Source organism: Molothrus aeneus, chromosome 3 (assembly GCF_037042795.1).
Source record: "Molothrus aeneus isolate 106 chromosome 3, BPBGC_Maene_1.0, whole genome shotgun sequence".
Lineage (NCBI taxonomy): Eukaryota > Metazoa > Chordata > Aves > Passeriformes > Icteridae > Molothrus > Molothrus aeneus.
Window position 1 is genome coordinate 85031183 of NC_089648.1, and position 27175 is coordinate 85058357.

A 27175-nucleotide genomic window follows, 5' to 3' on the forward strand; every position below is an offset into this window, starting at 1 on the left:
ACATAAGTTTAAAATAGTTAACTTAGCTCATACCTTGATAAACAGCTTTGAATCCTGGTGAGCCAATGCTGTCATCAGATTGTAAATGAAGCCACATCTGGTTGCTCATGCTCACAATTAGATCAGGAACACTAGATCCAGTGAGTCTGTATGTAGGATAAATGGCAAAGTCATTTGTAGATGCATAAATTACTAGTACTACTGCTATCACCACCACTAGCACAAAACACTGGCTTTTAAGCTATTCACATCCTGTTCTAATCACTTGTTTTTCTGATAAAATGAACTATTCTATATGAAATAGAACAATGCAAAGTAATAGAAAATAATATTTTGAATGACTGCATTCTACAATAATTAAACACTCCTAATAAAGCTGTTCCTGCCTAAAGTTTCCATTGAGTAATTAACTTGTGAGAGATGAGAGTGACTGAATGAATTAGTTTTCACCTGTTTGGGTCAGTATTGGTTTTCTGCCATGCTTTTTAAAAGTGAAGAAAATTGCTTTACATGCCTTACAGCCTGTGTGTCCAGAACATACTACCATCACATTTATTCCATTCAAATAACCCAGAGTGACCTCTCAAATTACAGGGAAACTGCTCTTTCTCACACAGTAATGTGTGATAAGTCTGTATAGATAAAAACAGTGCAGTATACAACACATATAAGGCAAACTGGTGAATCCCATCATAAAACTTCAGCACTTGTCAGTAGTGTCACTTATACAACTACAATTCTGATACCAAAAAAAATGGCTGTCAAAAAGAATCATTAGGAAAGATTGCTTCTTAACAGTGAAAAACAAGTGCATAATGAGGTTCTAATCCTGAACAACCGTTCAGATCTAGGTAATAGGCATACAGTTTTACAAAAAGCAGTGGGAAAGTCACACATAAAAAGTGGCGGTAGACTCTCACTAACTAAATTTTTATTAGATACAAACCAGAAAATTCTCTTTCTTCCAGCCCTCAGTCTTGATCATGCAAAACAAATAGGCATCAGTAAAGTAAAATTGATGATGTGCCAAACCAAGATAAGATGTTCTAGAAGCAGAATTTCTCAAGAAAACAGTGTATGGATTATTTCAAAAACATATTATTTAAATATAGTAAACCAGATGTTAATACTGTTAAAACTTAAATGCAAAGACATAATAAAAGCAGAGGCTGAGCAGAAACAAGGTGAGAATAGAGGAAGCATGAGAAAAGTTATAGGAATTCTCTGTGTCTTCAATCAAGGTTATGAAAAAGTGACCATATCCCATATCTGCAATAATTTGGGTTCTCATTCAGATATATTGAAAATAAAATTTAAAACCACAATCCCCATATGAGAAGAATGGGCTTACTCATTACTACTGAACACAGCACCTGGAACTGCCAATAAAATGGCTGAGTTTGCTCTAATATGATCTATAAGATTTCTGGTTATGACCTTAGTAAGTATTTGATTATTTTGATACTATAGGTGCAGAAAAGGAAAGGAAAAAAATCCATTATAACTCAGCATATGCAAACACACAAACAGTGCTTAGCTTGGATAAGTAAGGAAATCAGGAAACAATGATAAATAGCTAGGTTGTTCAGTTTGACCTGTGTAAGAATGAAAATAAAGCAGCTGCTTAGTCTGAAAACTGAACTGATTACTAAATTAATTGGGAGCTGTACAGCTTCAAAGTGATGCTAGGTATAGTCAGAATATCTAACATTCTCTTGCTGATAAAATAATGAATGTTGATAAAGTTGGGACATTCATTTAAATTAATAATATAACCAGCTTAGGAAAGGAAAATACCCCACCAGACAGTGAGTAACAAACAAAAGTAGTATAGGAGACACCTGCAGAAATACATATACAAGGAAAGAAAATGCAAAGATTACATATACATTGAAGGACAACTGGAAACTTGCGACTTTTTTGCAAAAATTTCTCAGTGGCTATTTAAATGTGTAAACCTATTGCAGGACAACTAACAACTGTTTAAATGGCTCTCTTTATACTTGGTAATCTGATTAATGTATGAGACCTACACTGATAATTTCTGAACACAGATAAGATGAACCCGAAAATTCTAAGTCTTTATGAGTACGATGGAATGCTTTCAATTAATATAAATGTCTCTACAGAATGCAAGCAAAAAAAAAGGAAGAAAGAAAAAGAGAAAGAAAAAGAAAAAGCCACAACTGAAAAGGTAAACTCATCAAATAGGAAGAACCTCCTTCTGTCAAAATGTCAGTGGTCTATCCATAGATGATAGATATGAACCAAACAAAATACAATCGCTTCCTCAGATTCACATCTTGGTGTATAGGAAGAGGGCCAAGACTTTTGGAAAGGAAGGAAGTGGGAGAAAACAATTTCCCTCCCCCCCCCCCAAAAAAAAAAAAAAAAAAAGAAGCCAAAAGCAGAAATCAATAAAATGGAGAGTTATTTCTGGTGGTGGTAATTTCTGTCTGGTTTTTTGTTTTGTTTTGTTTGCTGGTTTAGTTTGGGTTTTGTTGTTTCTGTTTGGTTTTATTCCTTGAGAATGCCTCCATAGATAGAACTACATCCTTCAGCTAGGATAGAAGATAAAGCAGATCAAATCTTTAGGGAATGCAGATCTGTCTACCAACACATGCTGTAACTGAATCTGAGTTTTTTCCCAGTCTGTAATCATCTCAAGATCAGACCATCTGCAACTAAATCAGAAAATCTACAAAGTTTTAGAATCAAATGCATGGGATTCTACAGTGATATTCTGCATAATTTCTGCAGAAATTCGGGCATTTTGTCTGCCAACAGAAGCTTGAAGACTGTAAGAAAAGCTGTATTATTTCTTTAAGATGCCCTGAGAAATTTAGAAATTAAATCTAGCTAGAAAAGTCTTCACTCTAAGCTCCTTCATTCTCCTGGGATGAATAAGAAACTGCAAGGTGCTGCTGAAAGCTCATTAAATGTAACAGATGTTATTACAACCAACTAATAAAAATTTTGATAAGAAAATCACTCTGACATTTAGGTTTGAACTTTCTTATGATAATATATCTACAATTGGACCTAGTGTTTTATGAGAGATGTTACTTTACATTTACAGAAGACCCTTCTGAACAGCAAGTGAAATGGCACATATCTGTGGTGCTGTTTAAGTATAACATATTTCATAATACATGATACAATCCAGTGTTTAATAACTTCAAGAACATTGTCTCAATAGAAATTCAGATTCATTATTAATTATCATGAGACTTGTCCTTGGGCCTTCCTGTATTCGAGTGTATTTCAGTTATTAATAATTTCGTTTCTCAAATGATTTTCAGTGTAATGCTAATTTTACTACCCAAAAGGCAGCTAAATTTATTTGCATAGATTTCACTTTCATCAAACATACAATTTACAATAAAGATGGTAGGACCAACACTGTACCATAATCCTACAGGATGGGCTGTAGACTAATATGGATAAAACAGTTGCTATTTTAGTCAAAAAAATATATTAAAGAAATGGTTAGAATTAAAGTATGTCTCTAGTGGGACCATTTTACTAGTTCTAGAAATGCCAGTGGTGGATTTAGAAGTGGATGTCTGCTACAGAATTTTTAGAATGTTATTAAAGTTAAAAAAAGTTATAGGAGGTGATGTTATTATGGAGTCCTGCTTATTAAATAGCAATTAATATGAGAAAATAATATTTTTAATTTCTATTTTTATTTTTTGCATAGTCATGGAAAATAGATGTGAACTAGGTAGTCACAGGCTAAATGGCTTCAAATGGAAAGGTAAAAAAAAGAAAATTGACACCTAGTTTTTATTTTGACATAATTTTGGCAAGTTTTGACATAGAAGTATGCACAGTGTAGAAAACAATTAACAGTTTAGGATAGCAAATTTCCTACTTAAAGACTTGACTCTTAAGGAGTTTTGCACTCTCTATGAGCAAAAATGTATCCCAATTCAAAAAAGAAAAAAAATGCAAACCCTTTTGTCATAGTTACAAGTAATTAGATCAACCTCACCAGAAGGGTTGTTGCATTATACAACTGCTCTGCAAAATACAAGAAAAAATAAACTTAGGCATGGAAACGCATTACACATTCCCAGTTCATGGTTTTTTTGTTAGTATAATGTGCAAGCCTTCAAAACAGGGAGTTTCCTTGTCTGCTTTAATTTTTTTTTCTTTTTTCCATTTTCAGATACTCAGAATATAGAATTCAATTTACTCAGTAGCAGATACTTGGTATTGCAAACCAAGAAAAACAAGCATTGAGCAAATAATTCAATAATTCTTCATCATACTTTTCAGCCAAATTAAACTAGGAGTTTTCTAAGATCTTTGATAAGACAGTTGAGATATTAACAAATAATATATCTCTAGATTCATAAGCCAATACATGTAATGGAAATATTGTCCTCAGATCTCTCCCTACAAAAGCATTCTAGTTTATTTAAAATAAAATGTGTGGGTATTAAGAGCACTCATTTGCTATAATTAAGTAAAGGAAATGAAATGGCAATTATTTTTATGAATTAAAACCCTCTCAAAATATAAAACTACATTGAATTTTTTTATCAAATGTGTTCAATACTGTCTTTATCCAACAGATTTTTATCTGTTGGATAAAAACAGTAATGTTATTATGGCATAATTGCTGCTAATTTCTCTTATTTAGTCATTGATAATTTATCAAATCTGTAATTTTGGTCTGTGTTTGGTGACCAGGATTCACGTGATAACTTAACCCTCTAAAAGTGGCAGCCAAAATATCTTGTTAACCACAAGATCTCATTATGCAGTAAGAAAAAATAGCATATGCAACAAAAATGAGATGGTTAAGGTAGATGAGATTAATTAATCTGTACAGATTTCTATTATTTCCATTAGTCCAGACACTACTGAAGAGCTGTAAATTAAGAGTAGCTATCTAGTTTGGAATTTTCGTTCAAATTTATCTAAATTCCTACACCATCAATATGTTACATTATATTATATTATTCCATAACGCATGTTTAAATTAACTGAAAAGTGGACTATATCCTTTCATTAAAACTTTATACACAAATCCAATTTTGAATATTGAAATTTTGAATCAAACAATGCCTTTTTTTTTTACACAAGTTGTATCTTCTGTTCACTGAAATCCGAACCTTTTATAATTCCCTTAATTGCTTGTGAATACAAATCCAGTTATAAAGGTAGTTGTTTTTTAAAGGAAGCATTATTTTTTATTTTAAAAAATTCAATTTGCAGTTTTTAGTCTCTATGTTATGTTAAAGCCTATAATGTTAAAGACTATAAAGATGCTACTAATTATTTGGAGCGAACTTTGTAATGAAAAATCTTCGTTCATGGTACTTGAATTTTAAGCTTACATTAATTATCAAGTTCCATACATTAAAATTGCAAATTTAAGTAGATATATCCTGGCCTGGAAGAAACAACATGACAGCAAATTTCCAAGAAAAATTTTTGAAGTTGTATACTTACACATACAACACTGTTCTGGTGTCACCAACTTTCCCAGCATCTCCAACAGTAAGAGTATCATAGCCTCTTTCCAGTTCAAACTCTTCAAAAGCAAGCTTTATGACCTATTAAAATTAAATAACTCAGTTACTTCAAACATCCCATAACAGTACATGTTATCTAACCTGTTCAATTATTGAATTATTTGCCTACTATAAATCAAATAATGATGCAATAATTATTTTTGAAATATACCTAGAAAGACCACAAGTGCAGAAAATTCTGTATTTTCTCATACTTAGGAGCAAGTCACTGCCATAATGCTTCAGAAGTATCACATACAAAACTACAAAGATGCCAGACACCACTAACTGATGATAATTGTTCATTATTGAAGTAAGAAATCTATTTTCTTTTTCTAACTCTATATATATTGTATATGTATATATTTTAACAATATAAAAATTGTAGAGCTAGTATTGGAAGTATATTAAAACATTCTTATCCCTTCGATTATACAATAACAAGGTAGAACATATGAACTACCAATTCATAAAAAGATGGAGGAGGCTGGTTCACAGAAATTCAAAAGCATGAATTTCCTTGCATAAATTACTAACATTAAACTGTGATTCCACATAATGTCTAGTCATGAATTGCCAAGAAAATTAAAATGTACCTCTCAGAGTTCTTTGAAAAGTTATTTACAAAACTCTAATTTTTTAAGGTAAAATAAATTACGAAAATGGACTTAGTTTCTATAAAAGAACAATTCTAAGACAAGCAATTTTACAGTTCAGTATTGGCAAGTAGTTGCAGCTTATATATATATACACATATATCAGGACATTGCACCTTTTTGTAATTTGATACAAAAGGTTTCTGCAAACAACTTGACACGATAGTGCAGTCAGTGATTTTCCACAAAATTATTCATTTTATCTTTATACTAACTTTTAGAGATATTCCTGAATAAGCTCTCAGACAGCATCAGCCATTGCATGTGATGCAGTTAATTTTTCTTCTGTTTTGTGGTTAGAAACAACATTTGGGTCAGATTTGAGTTTTCAGCACAAGATTTATTATGCTCCTTTTTTGGAAGAAACACATAGAAAAACTACGCTTTCCATCCACTTAAATGTATTGCTATGTGATCATCAAGGCAGAATGCATCTCAATCAAATTTTAGCCCTCTAAAAAAGCATCACCCAAGCTAAGCTAGTTGTTTAAACTTTCTCAGTATTAAAAAAGAAATCCAGGCCCCCTCAATTTCTGTGTTGGAATTGGAAGTCTAGTACAATGAACTGTAGAGAGGAACTTACACCACTAGATTAGGTGATATTTATATTGAACTATGTTGCTTTTGTTTGTAACCCAAAGAAAAGCCTACAGGCAGAGAAAATCCACAGCATTTCCCTCATCAACTAGGGGGGTCATCTAAAAGGAGATCAGCTTGAATCTGCCTTTCCTAAAGCCCTGCTAGTGGGGTCTCATGCCTTGGTTGTCCATTGTTACAATAATCATATGATTTTCAGGCAATATGCTTCAGATAAAACAATATACATTTTCATCTTCTGATATACCTTCTGGTATTTCTAGATGATATCAGGGGTTAACATGCAAAATTTCATTATTAAATCAAGACTAATAAAGTCAAAATGAAGCAAAAATTCTAAAAAAAAAAATTTAGAAGCACAAAAAGAGAATTATTCCTGGCAAAAAAAAAAAAAAACCAAAACTGCAAGACTTTTAATGCAATTATTATTTCATATGGAGGAAAAAACCTAATAGAATATTCCATGAAAATATAAGGTAATGTATTATTTAAATAATACATTTGGTTTGACTCCAAATAATACATTTGGTTAGACACACAAATTCTTTTATACAACAATTTAAAAACAAATATGAATGTTCACCTCTTTAATACTAAAATAAGTTAGAAAAAAAAGTAATTGGATATAAACCATAAATTAAAGTTTTAAGCTTCTGGCTAAGCATATAGGAAATGTGACAAGAAACATTCCTTTATGGGAGATACATTGTGAAGACATATTACACACTATTAAACAAAATCTTGTTATCTCCATTTCCATGATAATTGTTATTCTATGCTAACACATAAAATCTTTTGGAAAGACCTTCAAATGGTTGAGGGCTAAGAGGACTAACTTGAATTCCTTCAATCTGACTCACAGAAAGTAAATTTTAATGTTTAAACAGTAAGCATCCTGTCTAATCATTGCTCTTTTCACAGCTGGTGGACAGAAAATGGCACTTTTCTCTCATAACATTTCCTGAGTTGGAAAGGACCCACAAGGATCATTGAGTACAGTTCCCGGCCCTGTACAATACAGGCCCAAGAGTCACACCATGTGCCTGAGGCCTGGTGCTTTGACCACTTCCCTGCAGAGCCTGTTCCATTGCCCAGCCATGCTCTGGGTGAAGAACCTTTTTCTGATATCCAACCTACACCTCCTCTGACACAGCTTCAGGCCATTCCCTCAGGTCCTGTCAGTGGTCACCACAGAGAGAAGAAATCAGTGTCTGCCCCTCCTCCTCCCCTCACAAGGAGCTGTAACTGCAGTGAGGTCTCCCCTCAGTCTCCTCCAGGCTGAACAGACCAAGTCACCTCAGCTGCTCCTCAAACAGCTTCCCCTCAAGGCCCTTCACCATCTTTGCTGCCCTCCTCTGAATGCTCTCAAAGTTTAATGTCCTTTTAATAATGTAGTGTCCAAAATTGCCCCCAGCACTCGAGGTGAGGCCACCCCAGTGCAGAGCAGAGAGGAACAATCCCCTCTTTAGCCCGGCTGGCGATGCTGGGCCTGATGCCCCCAGGACAGGGTTGGCCCTCCTGGCTGCCAGCGCATTGCTCACTTATATTCAGCTTGCTATTGGCCTGTATCAGGAATAGTGTGGCCAGCAGGAGCAGGGAGGTCATTGTTACCCTGTACTCTGCACTGGTGAGGCCACACCTTGAGTGCTGTGTCCAGTTCTGGCCCCTCAGTTTGGGAAGGACATTGAGACACCTGAGTGCATCCAGAGGAGGCAACAAGGCTGGTGAGGGGCTTGGAACACAAGCCCTGTGAGGAATGACTGAGGGAGCCGGGGTTTTTCAGCCTGGAAAAGAGGAGACTCGGGTGTGACCTTATCATTCACTACAACTTCCTGAAAGTTGCTCCTGTAGTCAGCTGGGGGTTGGTCTCTTTCTCCAGGCAGCAACTGACAGAACGAGAGGACACAGTCTCAAGCTGTGTCAGGGGAAATATAGTTTGGATATTAGGAAGAAGTTTCCACAGAAAGAGTGATAAAATATTGGAATGGCCTGCCTGGGGAGGTGGTGGAGTCACCATCCCTGGATGTGATCAAAAAAAGACTAGGTATGACACTTGGTGCTATGGTTTAGTTAAGGTGTTTAGGGCATGGGTTGGACTTGATGATCTTGAAGGTCTCTTCCAAACTAGTCATTCTGTGGTTCTGTGATTCTGTGACCAGGTCCCCCAGGTCCATTTCCAAGAGTTCTGATTCCAGTTTCTAATCTATACATACAATCAGGATTGCTCCATCCCAGGTGTAGGATCCAGCACTTGGCTTTCCTATGGCAAGGTGAACTTTCTACGGCTGGTGATTGTCCAGTACTCTAATTTATTGAGGTCTGTCTGCAGGGCCCCCCTGCCTTTGAGGGAGTCAACAGCTCCTCCCAGTTTTGTATCATCTGCTAACCTGCTCAGTATTCCTTCCAGTCCTGCATCCCACTCATTTATGACAATGTGTGAGAGAACTGGGTTGAGGATGGAGCCCTGTGGAACACCACTAGTGACAAGTCCCCAGTCTGGTGTCATCCTAGTCACTGTCACTCTTTGTGTCCAAATCACAAGCCAGTTGATCACCCATCACCCATCACATGATGTGTTTATGCAGCTGAGTTCTGGACATTTTGTCCAGAAGGATCCAGTGAGACACAGTATTAAAAAATACTGAAATCCAAAAAGATAACATCAGCTGGGTTCCTTTGATCAGCTAGGTGGGTTAACCTATCATAAAAGGAAATTAAGTATGTCAAGCAGGACATGAAGAACTTTCATCCCCACAAAGAACTGCTCATTGTGACCATTGACTGTGTTGTCCTTCAGGTGTTTTTCAATAATTCTCAGAATAATTTTCTCCAAAATTTTACCAAGCCCTTAAGTGAGACTGGCCTGACACAAGTCATATTACCTATCTTAAGGTGGAGCAAACTACCACTTAGAAGTACTGTTTCTAATGACTATATGGGAGTTTTGATGACTCTGAGAACCTAATTTTTACCCATATCTATTTGGTTAAAATTTGTGTGTAGATTAAGCTTTGAATTGCCAGAATAATTTTTAAGATTTGTTAGAAGGCAGATTGAAGAATATTAGACAAGTGTATGGATATATCTATATCAATATCTGTATCTATATATCAATATAGATATGAGTACTGCATAGGAAAAACTTATGAGGATTCAATAATATCACAATATACCACCATATACTACATATGTGGTTTAACAATACTGATTAATATACCAGGGAGGAAAAAAGCAGCTCTGTGGTGCTTATCCAGATTCAGTTTTGTTTTGCAATTAAAAATTCCAGTAATACAAATTTTACCATCACCATTTACATATGCTTAATACAAACAGATCAAATGAGGAAAAGAATTAATTTTCATTTAGAAAAACTGGAAACATGAAAATTGCTTCCAAACATATTATGTTTATTCCTGGATGATCAGTTACATTCTTCTTACAGAAGAATGATCCTATTTGCTTTCTGAAAGGTATGAGACAAAATTGCCTTATAAGCAATTCAGAATGATTACTTCTTATTAGATAAATAGACTGTGAAAACAGAAAACAAGTAAAAGCTTAAAAATACGAGACACCTAAGGAGGTACCCATACAAAAGTTCTGCAAGTGAATTGTTCATAATTAGTTTTTCATTTGAAACATTTTCCTTTATCCTAGATACTTCCATACTTCATATTTCTGCTGGCATAATTGCTGTTGCAAGAAATGGATAAAAACAGCGCCAGAGTTGTAGGAAATGCCTGTATGGACATTCTGCCTGGAGGAAGCAATAGGGCACACGGCAGTGCTACATCTCCAAAACACCTAGGTGTGCAAGTTCTTTCACTACTAAAACGATTTTACTATTTTACTATTACTTATATATGTTATAAATGTATGCATTAAGTAAAGAGAAAGTATTAAGCAAGAGAAGTGAATTTTTTTCTAAGATGCAAGAATAAATGGAAACTCCCCATAAGATATCTGTTATATTTACAAGCAGATCAAGTCAACAACTTCAAAACAGCATCAATGATAATAGAAGTGTATCTTATCCCCCCAAAAATGAAACAAAAAAACCAAACAAAAAAACCCAAACAAAAAAATCAAAACCAAAATAACAAAAAAACAACCAAAGAAAAACAGACAAAAACCCGCCAAAACAAACAAATCAACATAAACAAGCAAAAAATCCCCACAAAAACCACAAAAAACAAACCCAAACCAAGAAAAGAAAAAAAAAAAACCCAAAACCACAAAACCAAAGAAATAACCAACCCACAAAAAAAAAAAAAACAACAACCCAGGACCTCCTTGAAGGAATATCTCTTAAAGATGAGAAAATACAGTGAGACAATTTGTTGCCTGAGTAAAACTATAGTAGCATACATTAAAATCAGAAAATAAAACAGTCCTGGGCATCCATGTTTAGAAATTTTAAAATAATAAAAAGAAAATGTGTTAGTTATAAAGTTTTTTTATAAAAGATGTTTGCAACTGTAATAGGTTATTCCATTTCATTGACAAATGTAACAGTACTTAGTGTAACAGTATTTTCCTTCAAATGTAACAGTATTTTCCTGCTTTGCATCTTCTCCCTGCTGCTATGTAAATATTGAGAGTAACATAAACATTCCATTTTTTTTCTATAGACATAAACATGGAAATACTGCTACAGTCTTTCAGATTTCTAAATATTTTTTTTTAATTTTTAGAAGAATGGAGCCAGATTCTGAAAGCAGAGCTTTAAGCCAAGGTTTGGAGCACCTACTTCACTTAAGAACAACATAATATAGAAGCAATTTCAAAAGATGTTGCCAGTATTAGAGAACACATAGAAGAAGGATTTTTTGAGAAAACTCTCAAAACTCCACTCTTTCCCTAGCCCACCCCTCCTACAGTGATATCTCTTGAATTTTTAAGTGGCAATGTAATTATGGCCAAAATCCAGAGGAAGAGGAAATGTAAAAAATTAACTATATAGTAATAAAACTAGGTAACTCTAATGCATAAATTTTATGGGTGATTTATTGTGAAAGATGACATAAGTTTTTTTCATATTCCTTTGTAAATCAAGTTATTCATTTTCCCTCAAAGCCCTTAAATAAGGCAAAATATTTATCCCAGCCATATTATTCATAATTTGGCATGGGTAAAAGTGCAATTAATAAGATGCAAAATTAATAACTTGCAATTACCAGGCTGAGATAGGCTCCAACCAGACAAAATAAAATTGATGCCAATAGAAGGGCCTGTCCTGTAAAATTTTAATACCTCTAGTTTTTATTGAATGACTACAAGTTTATTGAAAACACCTGGATTATTTTGTTCATTATTTTAAAGAAATGTTGAAGGCTTTTGGCACTACCATTATCCAACAACTGCAGTTACTTAAAAAGCAATTATAAAAAGAAATGTGCTAGTTTTTCAATATTGACATTATAATATATATTCCTCATTCTCAGGAATTTATTTTCCCTTTAGCCTCCACTAATGACTTGAAAATTAACCTAATAACCACACCTGGTAGAAATGAAACAAAGATAAGAAGGAAATAACAGTAATAATATATCATATAATAGTAGTAATGTAAAACCAATAATGCTGGCACAGTATGTAAAAAAAGGAGGAAAAAAGTAAAATAACAATAACAACAACAATAACAACAACAGTAATAATAATCTTACAGTTTGTTTTATGATGACTATTATCAGGTGATTGTCCCATGCTTGGAGCATTTCTCAGGTAAGTAAACACAGATTGTCTTTTTACCCACAGCTTTCTTTCTTTAGATTGCCATTGTTAACATAGATAACTTTGAAAGTGCTTGCCATAACCAACATATCCCTTCCTCAGCAAGTTAATTTAGGCCAAATAATCTGAGATCTTTGGAAGAAAACAATAAGAACAATCTTAAGAAAAATCAGCTCATTTTGTTTATGTAGTAAAAGTTATGAAGTGATTTGGCACTAATCTTAGATTACTCCAATAAGGAAGAACTTTCTGATATATAGGATAAAAAGGATGGACACACAGTGGCTGGAAAATAAACCCATAAAAAATAGAGAATTAATTTCAACAATGAGAATAATAAAATTCTTGATAATATGAAGTGCTATTTTTAGTGGTAGCTGTTAATTATGTAAAATAGATCTATAACTAATCATCTAATTAAGGAATTTAAATACATCCACAGTAAGGGAATGAGCACATTTTTAGTCACAGTTTTGTTTCTTCTGTAGAGGGAGACATTAAAAAAAATCCCACAATGATGATTTCAGAGTTAACAGAGCTGCCACAATCTGTTACTCAGTCAGAGAAGCAGCTTGTTGCCAAGTTAGATTTTAATCTTCAGCTATAGTGTCTAAACATCATGTTGAATTTCACTTTGCCATCTTAAATATTGAAACATTTTCCTTCATCTCTTTTCTGTTTGTTTGATATGTATACAAATATGTTACCATTTCTAAGTACACAGAAGAGTATACAGCATTTAAATTTAAGTCCAATGAATATTTCACATTTATGAGAGACATATTTTTAATGAATTATCAATCAATTTGATTTAGGTTTGAAAGCTAAAATTAAAACAATAAAAAGCAGAATCGCAAGAGGAGATAATTATTCATATGTTTACACTAAAAGTTTGGAATTTATCACTTTTGGACAATTTTAGACAGCTCTCTGATATAGTAGGATGATCTATTTCTCATTTTCTGCCAAAGAAAAATGCCAAATATATGGCTTTCATTTTTGCTCCTGCTGCTGCTCCAACTGTCAGTAGGAAACAAATATGGAAATACAAGTTTTAAAAAAACACTATGTCATTTGTTTTAAACTGAAAAATGAAAATTAAATTTAAAAAATGCATCTATTTTCTTGCCATTCATCAAAAATAATTCTGATTGTGCTAATTTTATTATTGTAAACCTTTTTCAAAACATTTTAAAGAAATACTTTTAGATTTGTTGTTCAAAACAAGGTCTGAAAATACTGTTTTTTAAATATTAAAATTAAAAGCTTCATCTAACATTTTTTAAAAACAAATTACACATAAACTAAGATCACATGAATTGACAGATAAGAACTCTGACTTAAATAAAGGCTGAGAATATCACTTATTAAATGAGCACACCAATTTTTTTTGCCTTAAAAATTTAAGCAGGAGAAAAATACTGAGTTTACCCCATTTGACTGTTGTCTTTCTTCCTAAAGTATTTAAAGAGTAGGTTAATTTTATTAATTAATTCAAAGTGCATAAGTGCATATGAATCTTGATAGAGCACATGAAATAAAGGTCTACATGAAGAAGAGTCTAAGTATCAAGGGTGTATATCCATCTATACACAAACTATTCTCTAGACAGAGCCCTATGTGGGAATCCAAAGTGTTAAATCCCTGCCCTACTATTATTGTGTAGTCCTTAAAGCAATTAATTTCAAGTCCTTGAAAATTACTTATTTAACAGCATAATTCCTCAAGAGTTTTCTGACATTTTAATTCTTGTTACCTAAATTTTATGTGAAACATGAACCAAATATGACAAATACTCAAATTTCAGACAACTTAAAAAAATATAATGAATTCTATGTGTTCCAAGTCAAATATCATTGAACAATATTCACCAAGGGAATTCAAATACCTTTGTAATGACATGTGGGTCAGTGGAATGTCCAGGACATAAAAGTAACAAAATATCGAAGCAGATTTACATTTGTGACCTTGAACAAAAAAATTAACTATGGGAAATCCTTACTACATAAGTAAGGATTTACTTACATACTAAGTAGTTCTAAGTCAAATATTATTTTTTAGAACATGTTGGGTAAATCCTTTATTTCATGCATTCTAATGCTATGAAACTTATTTTAAGGATAATTTCCTGCAGTACTTGTCATCTGTCAATAGAATAGTAGCAGAAAGGTCCATAAACACCTGTTTTCTTTGAGAAGAAGAGTACTTGATCTTGTTGGTTTCTTGTTATTGTGGCATAATAGTTCCAAGAGCACAAACTATTTCATTTAGAAGGGTGACACATCTTGCCATCACACTGTATGGGGCAAAAAGGCAATTGAATTGAACACTGGAAAACCTCCAGAGGTACAAGGAGATGCCAAAATATTTATAGAAAGAAATGCCTCAGAAAAATACAATGTGACAGTTAAATTAATTCACTAGAAATGTACACAACTACTGTTTAATGCTATTTAAAATAGAGACTGGAAAGGTCTGGGCCATATTGAGCCATGTTAGAAACTTTGATAAAGCAGGTATGTTTACAGTGCTAATGGAAGGTTGTATTTATGGAATTTTATGAGGAAAACTAAGCAGTGTGTCAGCATATAATGTTTCTTTCTTTCAGATGTCCACACTTGGATATTTTCTGACATATATGTCTTTGCATCTTGTCTAACTGCCTCTCTAGGGGGACATGGATTTTCCTGTGTCACACACATCAGCCTTGCTTGTAACACCCTGAATACCTGAGCATCTCATACCAAAACAGATATTTAGGGATGGACAAACAAATTCTATCTTTGGTGTACTGAAGTGCTTGGTGTAATAAGGAAACACATGCTTCATATAGAAAATCTCTTAATTATAATGGTAGAACATATAAACTGCTTGTAAATACATTTATTAATACAAAATATTTATATACATGATGAGAATGAGACAACTATGAATGAATGCATATCCCTGTAATAAAATCTCAATATATTACATGGACATTGAATTGTCATGACACTAAGGTTTTACATAAATCTGGAAGTTTTTATGTAGTGTTATACACTACAAAATTTAAATACATCGAGGTTAACTTCATTCTAAATAAAAACATGTAAATAACTTTTCCCTGTGCTTACATTATGAATAGCAAACAGTTATAAATATGAAATTTCAGCATTCATATTAACAGATTAACTTAAACTGACTTTGAAAATTGCATTTTTTTTAAAGCTTTTCTTCCTACTCTATTTTTACAATATACAACAACATGCCTTGTTGGCCCAAGTGTTACTTTTGAAATAAAAACCAAATTGTTTTCTAAATAATTCCCCATATTATTATTACTATTGTTTTCATAAACTAAAATTCAATTCAACTGGCTGTCTAGGAAGTAATAAGAATCTTAGCATGTGACAAAAGCTTTGTAATTTACAATTACACTTTTACATGAAAAAAATAAAAAGGAAAGGAGCCATAAACTGCAGCATGTGGGAAGGACCCACATTCAAGCTGTTTATGAATGACTGCTATCCCAAAGGAGGGACACTGCAATAGAGCAGGGTACAAGTGTGAAGAAGGAGTGGCAGAGAGGAGCTGTTATGAATTGACTGCAGCCCATATTCCCCATACCTTTTCATCATTCAGTCAGGAAGGATGCAGAAGAGTTTGACTTGAGAAAAAGTTTTTATTGTTGTTTCTCACCATCCTACTCTATTTTTAATTGTCTGTAAGTCTTCCCAAAGTTGAATCTATATTGCCTAACTGGTGTGCAATCTCCCTGTCCTTACCTTGACCCATAAGCTTTTTTATCTTATTTTGTCCCCCTGGCCTGATGAGGAGGAGCAAAAAGCAGTTTGGTGGGCACCTGGCAGCCAGACAAGATCAACCTACCACAACTATATTATATAGGAGAATTGAACCATTAAAATTAATTCTAATAAAATGACTTATGAAGATATTTTCATTCATCTATAGTAAATATTAACCTTCTCTTAGAGATCATGGTGAGAAAACAAAACTCTTTCTCCCAAAAGCCATAAAAATAACGATAGTGATGACAGCACATACATTTTGAACATTTTTCAGCAATGCTTCCCATGGTTTTAATTTCCAAAAATAAAAAAGCACAACACAAAACATAATTACATATTTAATCTTTTTGGTAATAAAAGCCTACCTGTACTGGCTTTAAAATCCAATCTCTGACACCTCAATGTACTTTCTCAAATCCCATACTTATGTTGAAAATGTCCCTTGCATCTCAGTGGTAATGAATATATTTATTTTCATCCTATGCCATGAGGTTCATATGTATTAAGAGGAAATGGTAAATATGAATGACTTTAATGATTACAGGCTGATTCCTTTAGAGTCTACCTTGATTTTATGTCTTTGCATTTATAATCACTTGAGTAGAGCTGTTCTTGACCTGCATTGTTCTTGACTTAATAAAAAATATACTGGAATCAGTGAAGATGATCTCTGGTCATTAGTATGAAAACCATACAGCAATCTGCTCAAATATGCAGGTCATAGTGCCCCATAAGTACACATTTGGGTGGAAAACATTATTTGGCTCTAATTCAAATTATAAATGGGTAAACAGAACAGTTTCTTTCAGTTTGCTAAGACATCATCTGTGATGAATATTCAATGAGGAGATTATGTAAAAACACCATTAAAATGTAAAGAGAATAGTAGTTAAGGATACATGCAATTTTCCCTCTGCAGTATTATATTACTTACTTTTAAACCAGTGTAAAACATATAAAAAATTTACTCCAGAAGAAAAATACTCAATAGCAAACTGTGTTATCAATAAAATAGTGGGGGAAAAAAATGAAGAATATCTCTTAAGATCGATTTCGAAGACTTTTGGACCAATTCAAAATATTAGGGTTTTTTTTTTCCAAAGATGTGTGCTCAGTTACTTTCTTGTTGAAATTCTTACTGACATAGAAACATGAACATATATTGTCTAGAAAATTAAACACAATGTAAACCATACTTGAGACAAGCTGGGCCAGTGACCAAACAAAGTAGCTTTTAAGATATAAGAATAGTTAAAATTTGACTTGAATGTCAATGACATCTGCAAACCAAAAAGCCTTAGGTGGAGTTGTATATTCCTTTTTTCCCTTGTTTAGCTAATTAAAAACCTAGTGTTCTGATGTTTCTTCAATTTCTTCTTTTTTTCTCTCTAACTATATAAGCACTGCATAATATAAGCACTGCATGCATTTTTTTTATATTTTGAATAAATCCTAACACTGGTTTTATATAATTTTATCTCAAAGATATGAAGAATGAGACTTTACAATGCAATTTTGGAGGCTGAGGGAAGCATTTTGATACATCATGTTCAGGTTTATTCCTCAAAAATCTTATCTATCTTGAGCAACAATAACAGCATTGTACCAAAGACCTTGAGAAATCATAGTAAAATTCTGTCCTAGCACTTCAGAACAAAAGCAAATCGCAAAATATCTCTAAAGGCTAAAACCACTTTTTAATATTTGACCAAGAAATGGTATTAAGTCTGTAAAAACCTGAAATGAAAATGAAAAATGTCATTTTAACAAGATAAAATAAAATTTAAAGTGGAATAAATGTTCTTTGATATCTTCTATGCTTAATAACATATTGGTGACCTTTTTTGCTTTAAAACAAGAACTTACAGCAATGTATGGAATATGGACTTTGTTATCAGGCATAGGCTAGGCTAGGCTAGGAGTAAGACAGGATAGAATAGTATAGTTTAGAATAGATAAAGGTAGAATAATAAAGGCAGGATGAATAGAATAGAATAGAATAGAATAGAATAGAATAGAATAGAATAGAATAGAATAGAATAGAATGCCTTACCACTTCAGGGCTGACTTAAATTTAACTATATTATTAAGGGCATTTTTCAAACCCTCTTTAACACTGACAGGCTTGGGGTATACTCTAGGACCACTCTAGGAATCCTGTTCCACTATTTGACCACCCTGTTGGAAAAGAAATGCTTCCTGATATCCAATCAAAACATCCCCTGGCACAGATTTGAACCATTCCCTGAGTTCCAGGGAGAAAAGTTCATATCTCCCTCTCCACCACTCCTAAATGACTAAAGGAATGATAAAAAATCTATTATGTGAACTGTCCAATTCTGCCATGAATGGAAATTAATAAAATAACTGTACTTAAGACTCCAGGCACAATTGCCCATGCACCTTTAAAGAAAAAATATGAAAGTGGAGAGCTACTGAAATAATTTCAGGAAGAAGATACTTGTTTAATATTACATCAGATTGCACAAGTTGTTTCACAGTTAAACAATCTTAATGAGTACAATTTTGAAAATTAGAAATGTAAAATTAATTTGGATTTTATATAACTATGTTTTCTATCCTCATTAAATATATATTTGAAGTACAAATTAAACAAAATTGCTTCAATAGCAAAGGGTTGTCTCCACCATACAAACCCTCTTTCTACAAAAATAGTTGAAAAGTTCTATAAAATATAGTGATAAAGGGCAAGCCAAAAGACATTTAAATCTTCTGATCTTTTGTTCACATGCTCCCATTTACCAATAATTTTTCACCTATTTATTTCTCTGTCACAAAATGTTTTATATTCATAGTAAAAAGAGTTTTATTATTATTTCAGTTACATTAAATCACAAAACTTTACAAAACCAAATTAAGCACACAGCTATGAACTCGATCTACCCCAACATACTTAAAAATCCAAACAAATAAAGCAATCAGTCACAGTCATCTGAGAAACTCCAAATCATGCAATCATACAGCACCCAAGTTTTGTGCCATGGTCTGTGACATTATGCAAAATTAAATGATTAAGTTTTTCTTTTCTCCTTCCCATTTGCTGAAAAAAATTAGACAATTTAAACAATAATATTGTAACAAAATATGTAACAAAACTAGAAAGAAAATCTGAGTGAGATTGATTCTGTGGGATCTGCAAATTTTTCTTTCAGAATTTAATAAGATGATAAAAGGAAATTTGATTACAGCATTGGACTTCCGCCACACCTTCTTCCATTTATTTCAACACCTCACAGTTTTTTTATGACTGATATTTGACATATCAGTATGCAGCAAGAAGAATGACAGTTTCCTGCACTGCTCAGGATGCATCACCCATTGATGCAAAATAGAGATCATCTACATCTTGGAAGAGATTGACACTCAGATGGCTGAAGTAGAAGCATGGGTAAATGCATGACAGTCACTCAAGGCACAGATGATTACAGGCATGTTAAAACATGTAACTCTAGATGAAAGGATGTAAAGCAGGCATGAGTCAAACCCATCATGGACGTGTAATTGGATTTCATGTAGGAATGTTAAACCCTTAAACACATCTGCTCAGTCCCACTGGTGTAGCATCCCAGTGGACACCAATTTAAAAAAATGCAGGTGTTGAAGTGGTAGGTGCTGCTGCCTATCCCTTGTCCCCAGCACACAGAGATCTCTGTTACTTTGGGCAAACTGTCTCAGTGCTCACTTGAGACATGGACACTGAAAGTGTAATATTACATGCAACAGATTTTCAGATACACTTAGTAGATAGCAGTTTTGGACTTCAGAATACAACTAATTAGTATCATGAAACATAATAGCCTTTCCTACGTGTACAGATAAACAATCCCACATGGTCAATATACACTAACATCTGGTCAAATAATGCACACAGACAGACAAATATGTTTAACAGCTGCACTAGATTTGGGAAGTTGTTCATTTTTTTACAATGCATCCTTCCAAAATATTTTACAAAGACTTATTTTTGAGAAATAAATATTGGCTGTCATCTTTTAGCTGCAACATACAAAACCTTACAACCATTTAATATATTGTGCAAGATAAACAAATATCATTAAACCAGTCATTTATTTATACTGTGAATGTTTTCTTATATGCATACTAAGTTTAAATATCTCTCAATATTAATAAATCTCAATACACCCAGCCACCACTAGAATGTCCAGTCAGTCCCCAAAAGACTTCACTGCTGTACCCTGCTTCCCCACCATCTTGTAACCAGATAGTGCTGTAATGCAGCATTGCCATTCCTAGTAAGGAGCCACATTTACGCTGAACTTTCAAGACCTCAGGACTGGTGTTTGTTAGGTTTTCCCTGTCTGAATTTTTCTTGTGGGGAGTTGCAGCCTTGTTTTTCTTCATTTCTATGACAGCCAATTTCTCTTATTGACTAAGTCTCAATGGCTAGTTAATTTTTTTTATCTTTGCAAAGTACAATGATAATTGTATACAGATATCTATAGCAACTTGTTATTCCATTTGAATGACTTTTTTTTTTTTTTAATTTACAGGAGCTATGCCACACAGCTATATATACTACTCACCACGGGTCAAGAAATATATTGGCTCTAGGTTAACAGAGAAAAAGAAAACTAGTATCTAATACACACAAAGTATACCATATATAGTAAATATTGAGACTTCTGTATGAACTATTACTTTTCACTGATAATTAGATGTATGCTAATATTTTTTCTTGAATTTATCTGCTAAGATCTCAATTATATTAAAAATTAATTCTTAGCTTTACTTAAACATACTGTATACTTCCTCTTTGTCCGTGAAAAAGATTTTTATTTCTTTTTGCTGAGTTACCATTTTGTGATCAGGAGTCCTAAAAATAACAGTAGATATAGCCTTAGAAAATTAATTTTACTGTATTTCTCTAACACATATTGCTTAACTGTTACTTTCTTTTCCGTGGTACTGTGATTAATGGTGATGACTATTTGTCTTTCTCTAGCAGAAAAAGTTTACAATCTTCTATAAGTATCAATACTTGTAACATCATGGTACCATCTTTATAGTAAAACTTCCCTGTTGTCTACATCTTTGAAACAAAGTTACAGAGCTCATTCTTAATCTGATGTGAGAAGCTGTAGACTGGCCTTTGTCTCCAAAATCTGCCATTTAGTCACAAAACTGTTTTTCCTCTTTCCTGTGTCTTAACTAACACACAGCTAGGTGTACCTTTTAAAAAGCTTAATCCAAATGAGATGTCAATATGTTCTTGTTCTTTATAATTATATAACTTAAATGTACATGAAGCAGTAGAATTACATAAGCATAATTATCACAGCATGATCTACTGAATTTTGAAAATAAGAGGACTTTTAATTAGAGTCATTGTGGCTAGCTATGGCATACCTGAAACCATCTGGAAACAGAAAATGACTTTCAGAACCAAAACTTTTTGGTTTTTCCATTTATAAACTTACTATCTGAAAATATTAATTTCCCCATTATCAGTTTGCTCTATTTATAATTTTCTTTTATTTGCATAAATAACACAGATATATAAACTCATCCCATAGTCATAGTCCTTGATCCATCTGTATAACCTATTATTTGGATAACAAAATGCATGAAAAGTTGAAATAAATAAATGGAGGGAAAATATGAATTTATATTTTGGTTTAGGTTGTGACTTAATGCTTTACTATAAAACCTGTCACAACTGCCTGTATTATAAATCTATACCATTTGGCAAATTTGGCATTTTTGATAAGTAGATAATAAATTTCCTGATCAAATATTAGCTAATTCCATCTACTAGAATACCTGATTTATCCCAATACACTTCTGCTCCTCTTTTTCCAGATGTTGTAAATATAAACCAACAAAAAAAATTACTATATTAAAACCAAAGTCCAAAGTTAAGTTTTACTTAGTCTCTTTGTATTTAATTTGAATATGTTTTCTTGTCACTTATTGAAAGGTTTATCACTGCTTTCCTTTTATTCCTTTTAATAATGAATATTTTAAATAGTTTACTTATTTCTAATTTGTAAAGAGTTTGGGCATTTAAAATATACTTGTATCATGTGCCAAACATGCATTATAAAAAAATAATATTTGTAGAAGACTTCTTTTGGCTAATCTCCTTTATCTTCACTTTTCTTAATTTTTCTCTTTCCTTCACCTTCCACCTCCACTTTGCTCATGAAACAAAATTATTCACATTACCATATATATAAACTGGCAATGCCAATACAGTAAGCTGTAGTACTGAACACAGGTAGATGTGAAATGCAGTTTGGTTAAGAAGATAGTAGATAAAAAGTTTAAATTATTAATACATGCTTACTTTCTCTTTGTGTTTTAATTCTAGCTGGAGACAGTGAACCCTTATGGTTTCAGTCGCAATAGATATCACATCTGATGTGGTCCAACTTCTTGATGAGTTAGATACCTAATAAATCATTACTTAACTGCTGACTCTTCAGGGAAAAAATACTTAATGATTGATGAGTGTTAGTGGGATTTTTAAATTCGATTTGGAGTTAGTGTTTTTAGCTTCAGATTTTAAACATACATAGAGATTTCAACATTTTTTAAACTGTATGTTAATATTCAAGTTTCTGCACTGGGAAGGAATGTGAATACAGAGAGGTACTCTCTGTAGAGGGATTTAGAAAGCAAAGTGATCTTGAAAAATTGGTGACATTGCCTTACAAGAAAAAAATAAAATAAGAAAAAGAAAGGAAAAAGAAATGTGTCATTAAGTAGGACATTACATTTTGAAAAGTGTAATGTACTGCTCAGTTAAAAAATGAGTGACAGCTAGTCAGGTAACAGCTCTCTAGCAGAGGATATGGATGTCATAACAGAACACTAGCTGAACACAAATCATCAGTCACCTCTCTGAAAAAGTCAGACACCTTAAAAGAGCATACATCTGTCTGCAACAGATGGGGAGACATTTTTTCTCTTTAATCAACATTTATGAGACCTCAACTGCAAAGCTGTGCCAATTTGACCTGAATCTTCAAGGAAAATATCAACCAAATAGAAACGATTTCCTTTAAAAAATATTTATAGTAGACAATATTTAGTTCTCGGAAATTTAAGTGAAGGAAAAAGTATAAATCACGTACGTACTCAGCTGGAGTTTCTGAATATGACAAAATAGCATAGCTTTAATGTCAACAATACAATGCTTTTGGACTAAAATGACACTTCTGTAAAATTTATTTTGGAAGGACTCTTGTTATCTTCACTCCTTGAATAGTTTGGCTAGTAGATATGTGTTCAAAAGTGACAGATTTCAGGAAAGATAGAAGTATCATGTAAACTGAAATATGGCACTTAAGGAGATTTTTAATTTTTGTTCCACAGCCACTAATGACCAGGAAACTGAGCACAAAGCAGTTCTGAGGGTTTGTTGTTCTTTTTTTTTTTTCATTTCAGTTGTTCTGCTCTGCAAAAGTTCTACAAGCTGCCTTAATGGCAACGTACAATATGCCTCATAAGAAAAGTGAAAAGCTAAGACACTAATATGAAATCTTTGGCAAAGATAGGAGTTTGTACAGAAATTAATCTCGATCCCTTCTTAAAATAAAAAATAAAACTGGAGGCAGACAAAAGCAATTATTTTCAAAGTTGGTCAGTCTTAAAACTAAAAAGAAGTCAAGTTTACCTCTGAAAGAATAGAACAGAACAGGTGTTCTGATAAATATATAGCCTTTGTAACTCTCTAAAATCCAAATAAACAAAGAATAAAGAAATTAAATGAATGCTTATCTTACTGGTAGGAGCAAATAACTCTTTACACACTGATACTCATTAAAAAGACACTAGTAAAAAATAAAGAGTAGAAATAAAGAAAATTATAATATCAAGTTGTTGTTTGGGGTTTTTTTTTGTTCCACAACTCCTTCTCTTTCTGTTTGGCTTCCACTATCATTTGCTTTAACCCAGAGTTAATTTGTGTGTAAACAAAGAACTTAATACCTGCCAATAGCATGGCTTTATTGCGCAGCTCTCATTTCCCTGCTCTTAAGGGACATAAACCACCAGTAAGACTGAGTGGAATGAAATAAAATATGTCTGATGCCAATTCAAAATTCAACATTTGCTTTTCTATCACAGAAAATGTTTACATGTAATAATAGATTCAAGACGTATTTAAAAACGTAGATGTGGCATAATAAAGAATTATTCTGTTTATATTCCTGTCCTTTAATCACTTTTTAAAAGGAAAAAAACCCAAGGTTCTTTATGAATTACAAATCTAGATACCAATACTAAAAAAATAAATACATTTGAGACTATCCTAATATTATTAATTCTAAATATGGATCTATAATGCTATTTCCAAACTATTTTATTCTCTCTTTATCACTATCAGTGTCTACTTGGTAGACATTTTTATTAGCTAAATAAAAAAATACTTGAATTATATCTGGATATACTGTGCCTCCATAAAAAGGTTATAGATAGGTTTAGAGAGTAAGATATATGCTAATGATTTCAATAAAATCTTTACTGGCATATTAATTCTTTAGGTGTTTTGCATATTACTTTATATGAAAATATATTTGAATCTGGAGAAAATCTGACAGCTGCAATAAGACCAATTTTGTCTTTCTTATACTAATAAAGGAGGTGTTTCATTTAGCTTCACAGAAACATTTATCACAGACAAAGTAAATGTGTGAAATGACAGCATATTTCTTAATTTTCCAATATATTCTGTATTATCTAGAAAATGATAGTGCAAGCATATATCAATTTTGATTCTAATACGACAAACTGTCCATCATTATTATAAAAGACTATTCCAAAGTGCTACAACCAAAATTTGTTGTAGATTTTCTTTTTGTCTCTATTTCTGTACAGAATAACCCTTTTTTGTTTTATTAAAAACATTTTTCATTATGTGATTGCAAAGATAACCTAAAAACATGAACCAAGGGCAAATATTAATGTGTAGAAAGTCTCAGAAAATGGCTCATGGAGATTAATTCTGCCATTATGGCTTATTGGAGACCTTTGGACTGTGCTATTAGCATTTTTACACTGCACCAAAAAAGCTGAACTTTTGTCAGAGAGATCAGTGTTCTGTGTCAATAATACCCATTATCCTTTTTCTATCTGTTTCATTGAATCTAATTCAAACCCCACCAGCCAATAACTACCAATAGAAGATTTCTGCGAATTACAAGACATACTCAGACTGAGCAGTTTCTGCCTCAGGTGGAGACACAAGGATTCAGCTTACAGATCCAATGAAGATTTCCTCAGGATTTTTGAATTTAGAACACTAATTTGTGAAACCAACTACAGGTTGTCTGAATGCCAGTGCACGCAGAGAAGTTGGGGGGAAAAAGTAAAAAATTCATCAGTATAATTTTGAAAGTTTTTAGACCCTAACACGTACAAAACTCAATAAATAATAGTCAGTAGAAGTAGTCTATCACTGTCCTAATTGTTGACAGCTATATCTTCAATATAATTCAATTCAAAATTTTGTCTGCATATTATTTAAGTACAAGAGGAAGGTAGAGTATTTCTTGAAGGGGAAGTGAATTAATTATGTTTCAAACTGTCACTTAGTTATTCACAGTAAAATGATATGTTGGAACAACACAGGAAGGGTTAAAAACTCCACACAAATCTTTAATCCCCATATGATGAAGCTGTCCAACAGTGAACATAAAATAAAAGTTGAAGACAACATTTAAATATTCAAACCATATCTCTTAATATTACTCATGTCTATTAAAGCTGTCATACAATTTTTAGATGAAATGGACCCTATTATTCTTTGGGTTTGGGAATATTAAGCAATTCGAATTACTAAAATTTCTTTCTATAAAAATATTAATTTATTTAAATAAAACAATAATAATAATAATAATTATAATAATACGTGTTATATAATTAATTATAAGAAATAATATTTGAATATGTTTATAATATTTTTAAAATATTCTTAAGTGCTCATATCTTACCTGTTAGAACAAGAAAAAGACCTGACACAATTGTGTCCAAATACAAGTGATAAAGCCATCATAGTGAGATATTTACAAGTAAGAATTACAATTCTTGCATAATGCCTTTATTTTATTGTAAAACTTCATTAAAACTTGTAAAAAATAATTTTTTTGGCCCTTTTTTTTAATACTCCTGCTCATATAATCACATACCTTCAAGAATTATAATTAGCATTATACAGGGCTTAAATGAAAAGCTGCAATTTCTTTAAAATTGTCTTTAAGCATTTGGTTATACTTGAAATGCCACAAACATGCTTGATCATTCTTATGTCAGTAGGAAAGGAAGTAAATGTCTAGTACCTGAGAAATGAATGCATGAACATATTAAATATTCCCAATGTTCCAATCACTTTGGTTAATCAGAGAATCATTTAGGTTGCAAGTGACCTCTGGAAGTATTCTGATTCATTCCCTGGCTCAGTGTAGGTACAACTAGAATTATAGAGCTTATTATAGTTCAAATGATTAGACTAAATTACCATAAAACTAGCGCAGTAATAAAAATGCCATCTCACTCATTATTTTACCACGCTATTTTAAACCCAATTCAAGAGCTGTATTTTGATTTGCCTAATTAAAAAAAAAAAGGATTAAAAGTAGTTATGCTGAAAACATAGTCTCTTATTTACTTGAATAGAAATGAGATGTGCCCAAACGCACACTGTAAAATGATTTTTAAATTTCATTTTTAGAAGGAAGGAAAAAAAAAAGCAAATAGAAATTTGTTGCAAAAACCAGTACTTGGGTTGGAATTCAGTATAAATCTAAATAGCTGGCTAGTGTAACTTGGAAGTGTGAGGTAAAATACTCACATTGCCTGGAGATACAGAAACTGTGAGAGGTCCACAATT

General features: G+C 32.6%; 1 protein-coding gene across 1 annotated transcript in view; it reads right to left on the minus strand.

Moving 5' to 3' along the window:
• The window catches only part of CSMD1 (CUB and Sushi multiple domains 1), a 1074877-nt gene that overhangs the window by 278616 nt on the left and 769086 nt on the right, over positions 1-27175 (minus strand). The window contains exons 11-12 of the mRNA XM_066547292.1: positions 5467-5570; positions 34-146 (exon numbers count right to left, since the gene is read on the minus strand). Of these exons, the coding sequence (XP_066403389.1) occupies positions 34-146; positions 5467-5570 (217 nt within the window). The remainder of the gene's footprint in view (positions 1-33; positions 147-5466; positions 5571-27175) is intronic.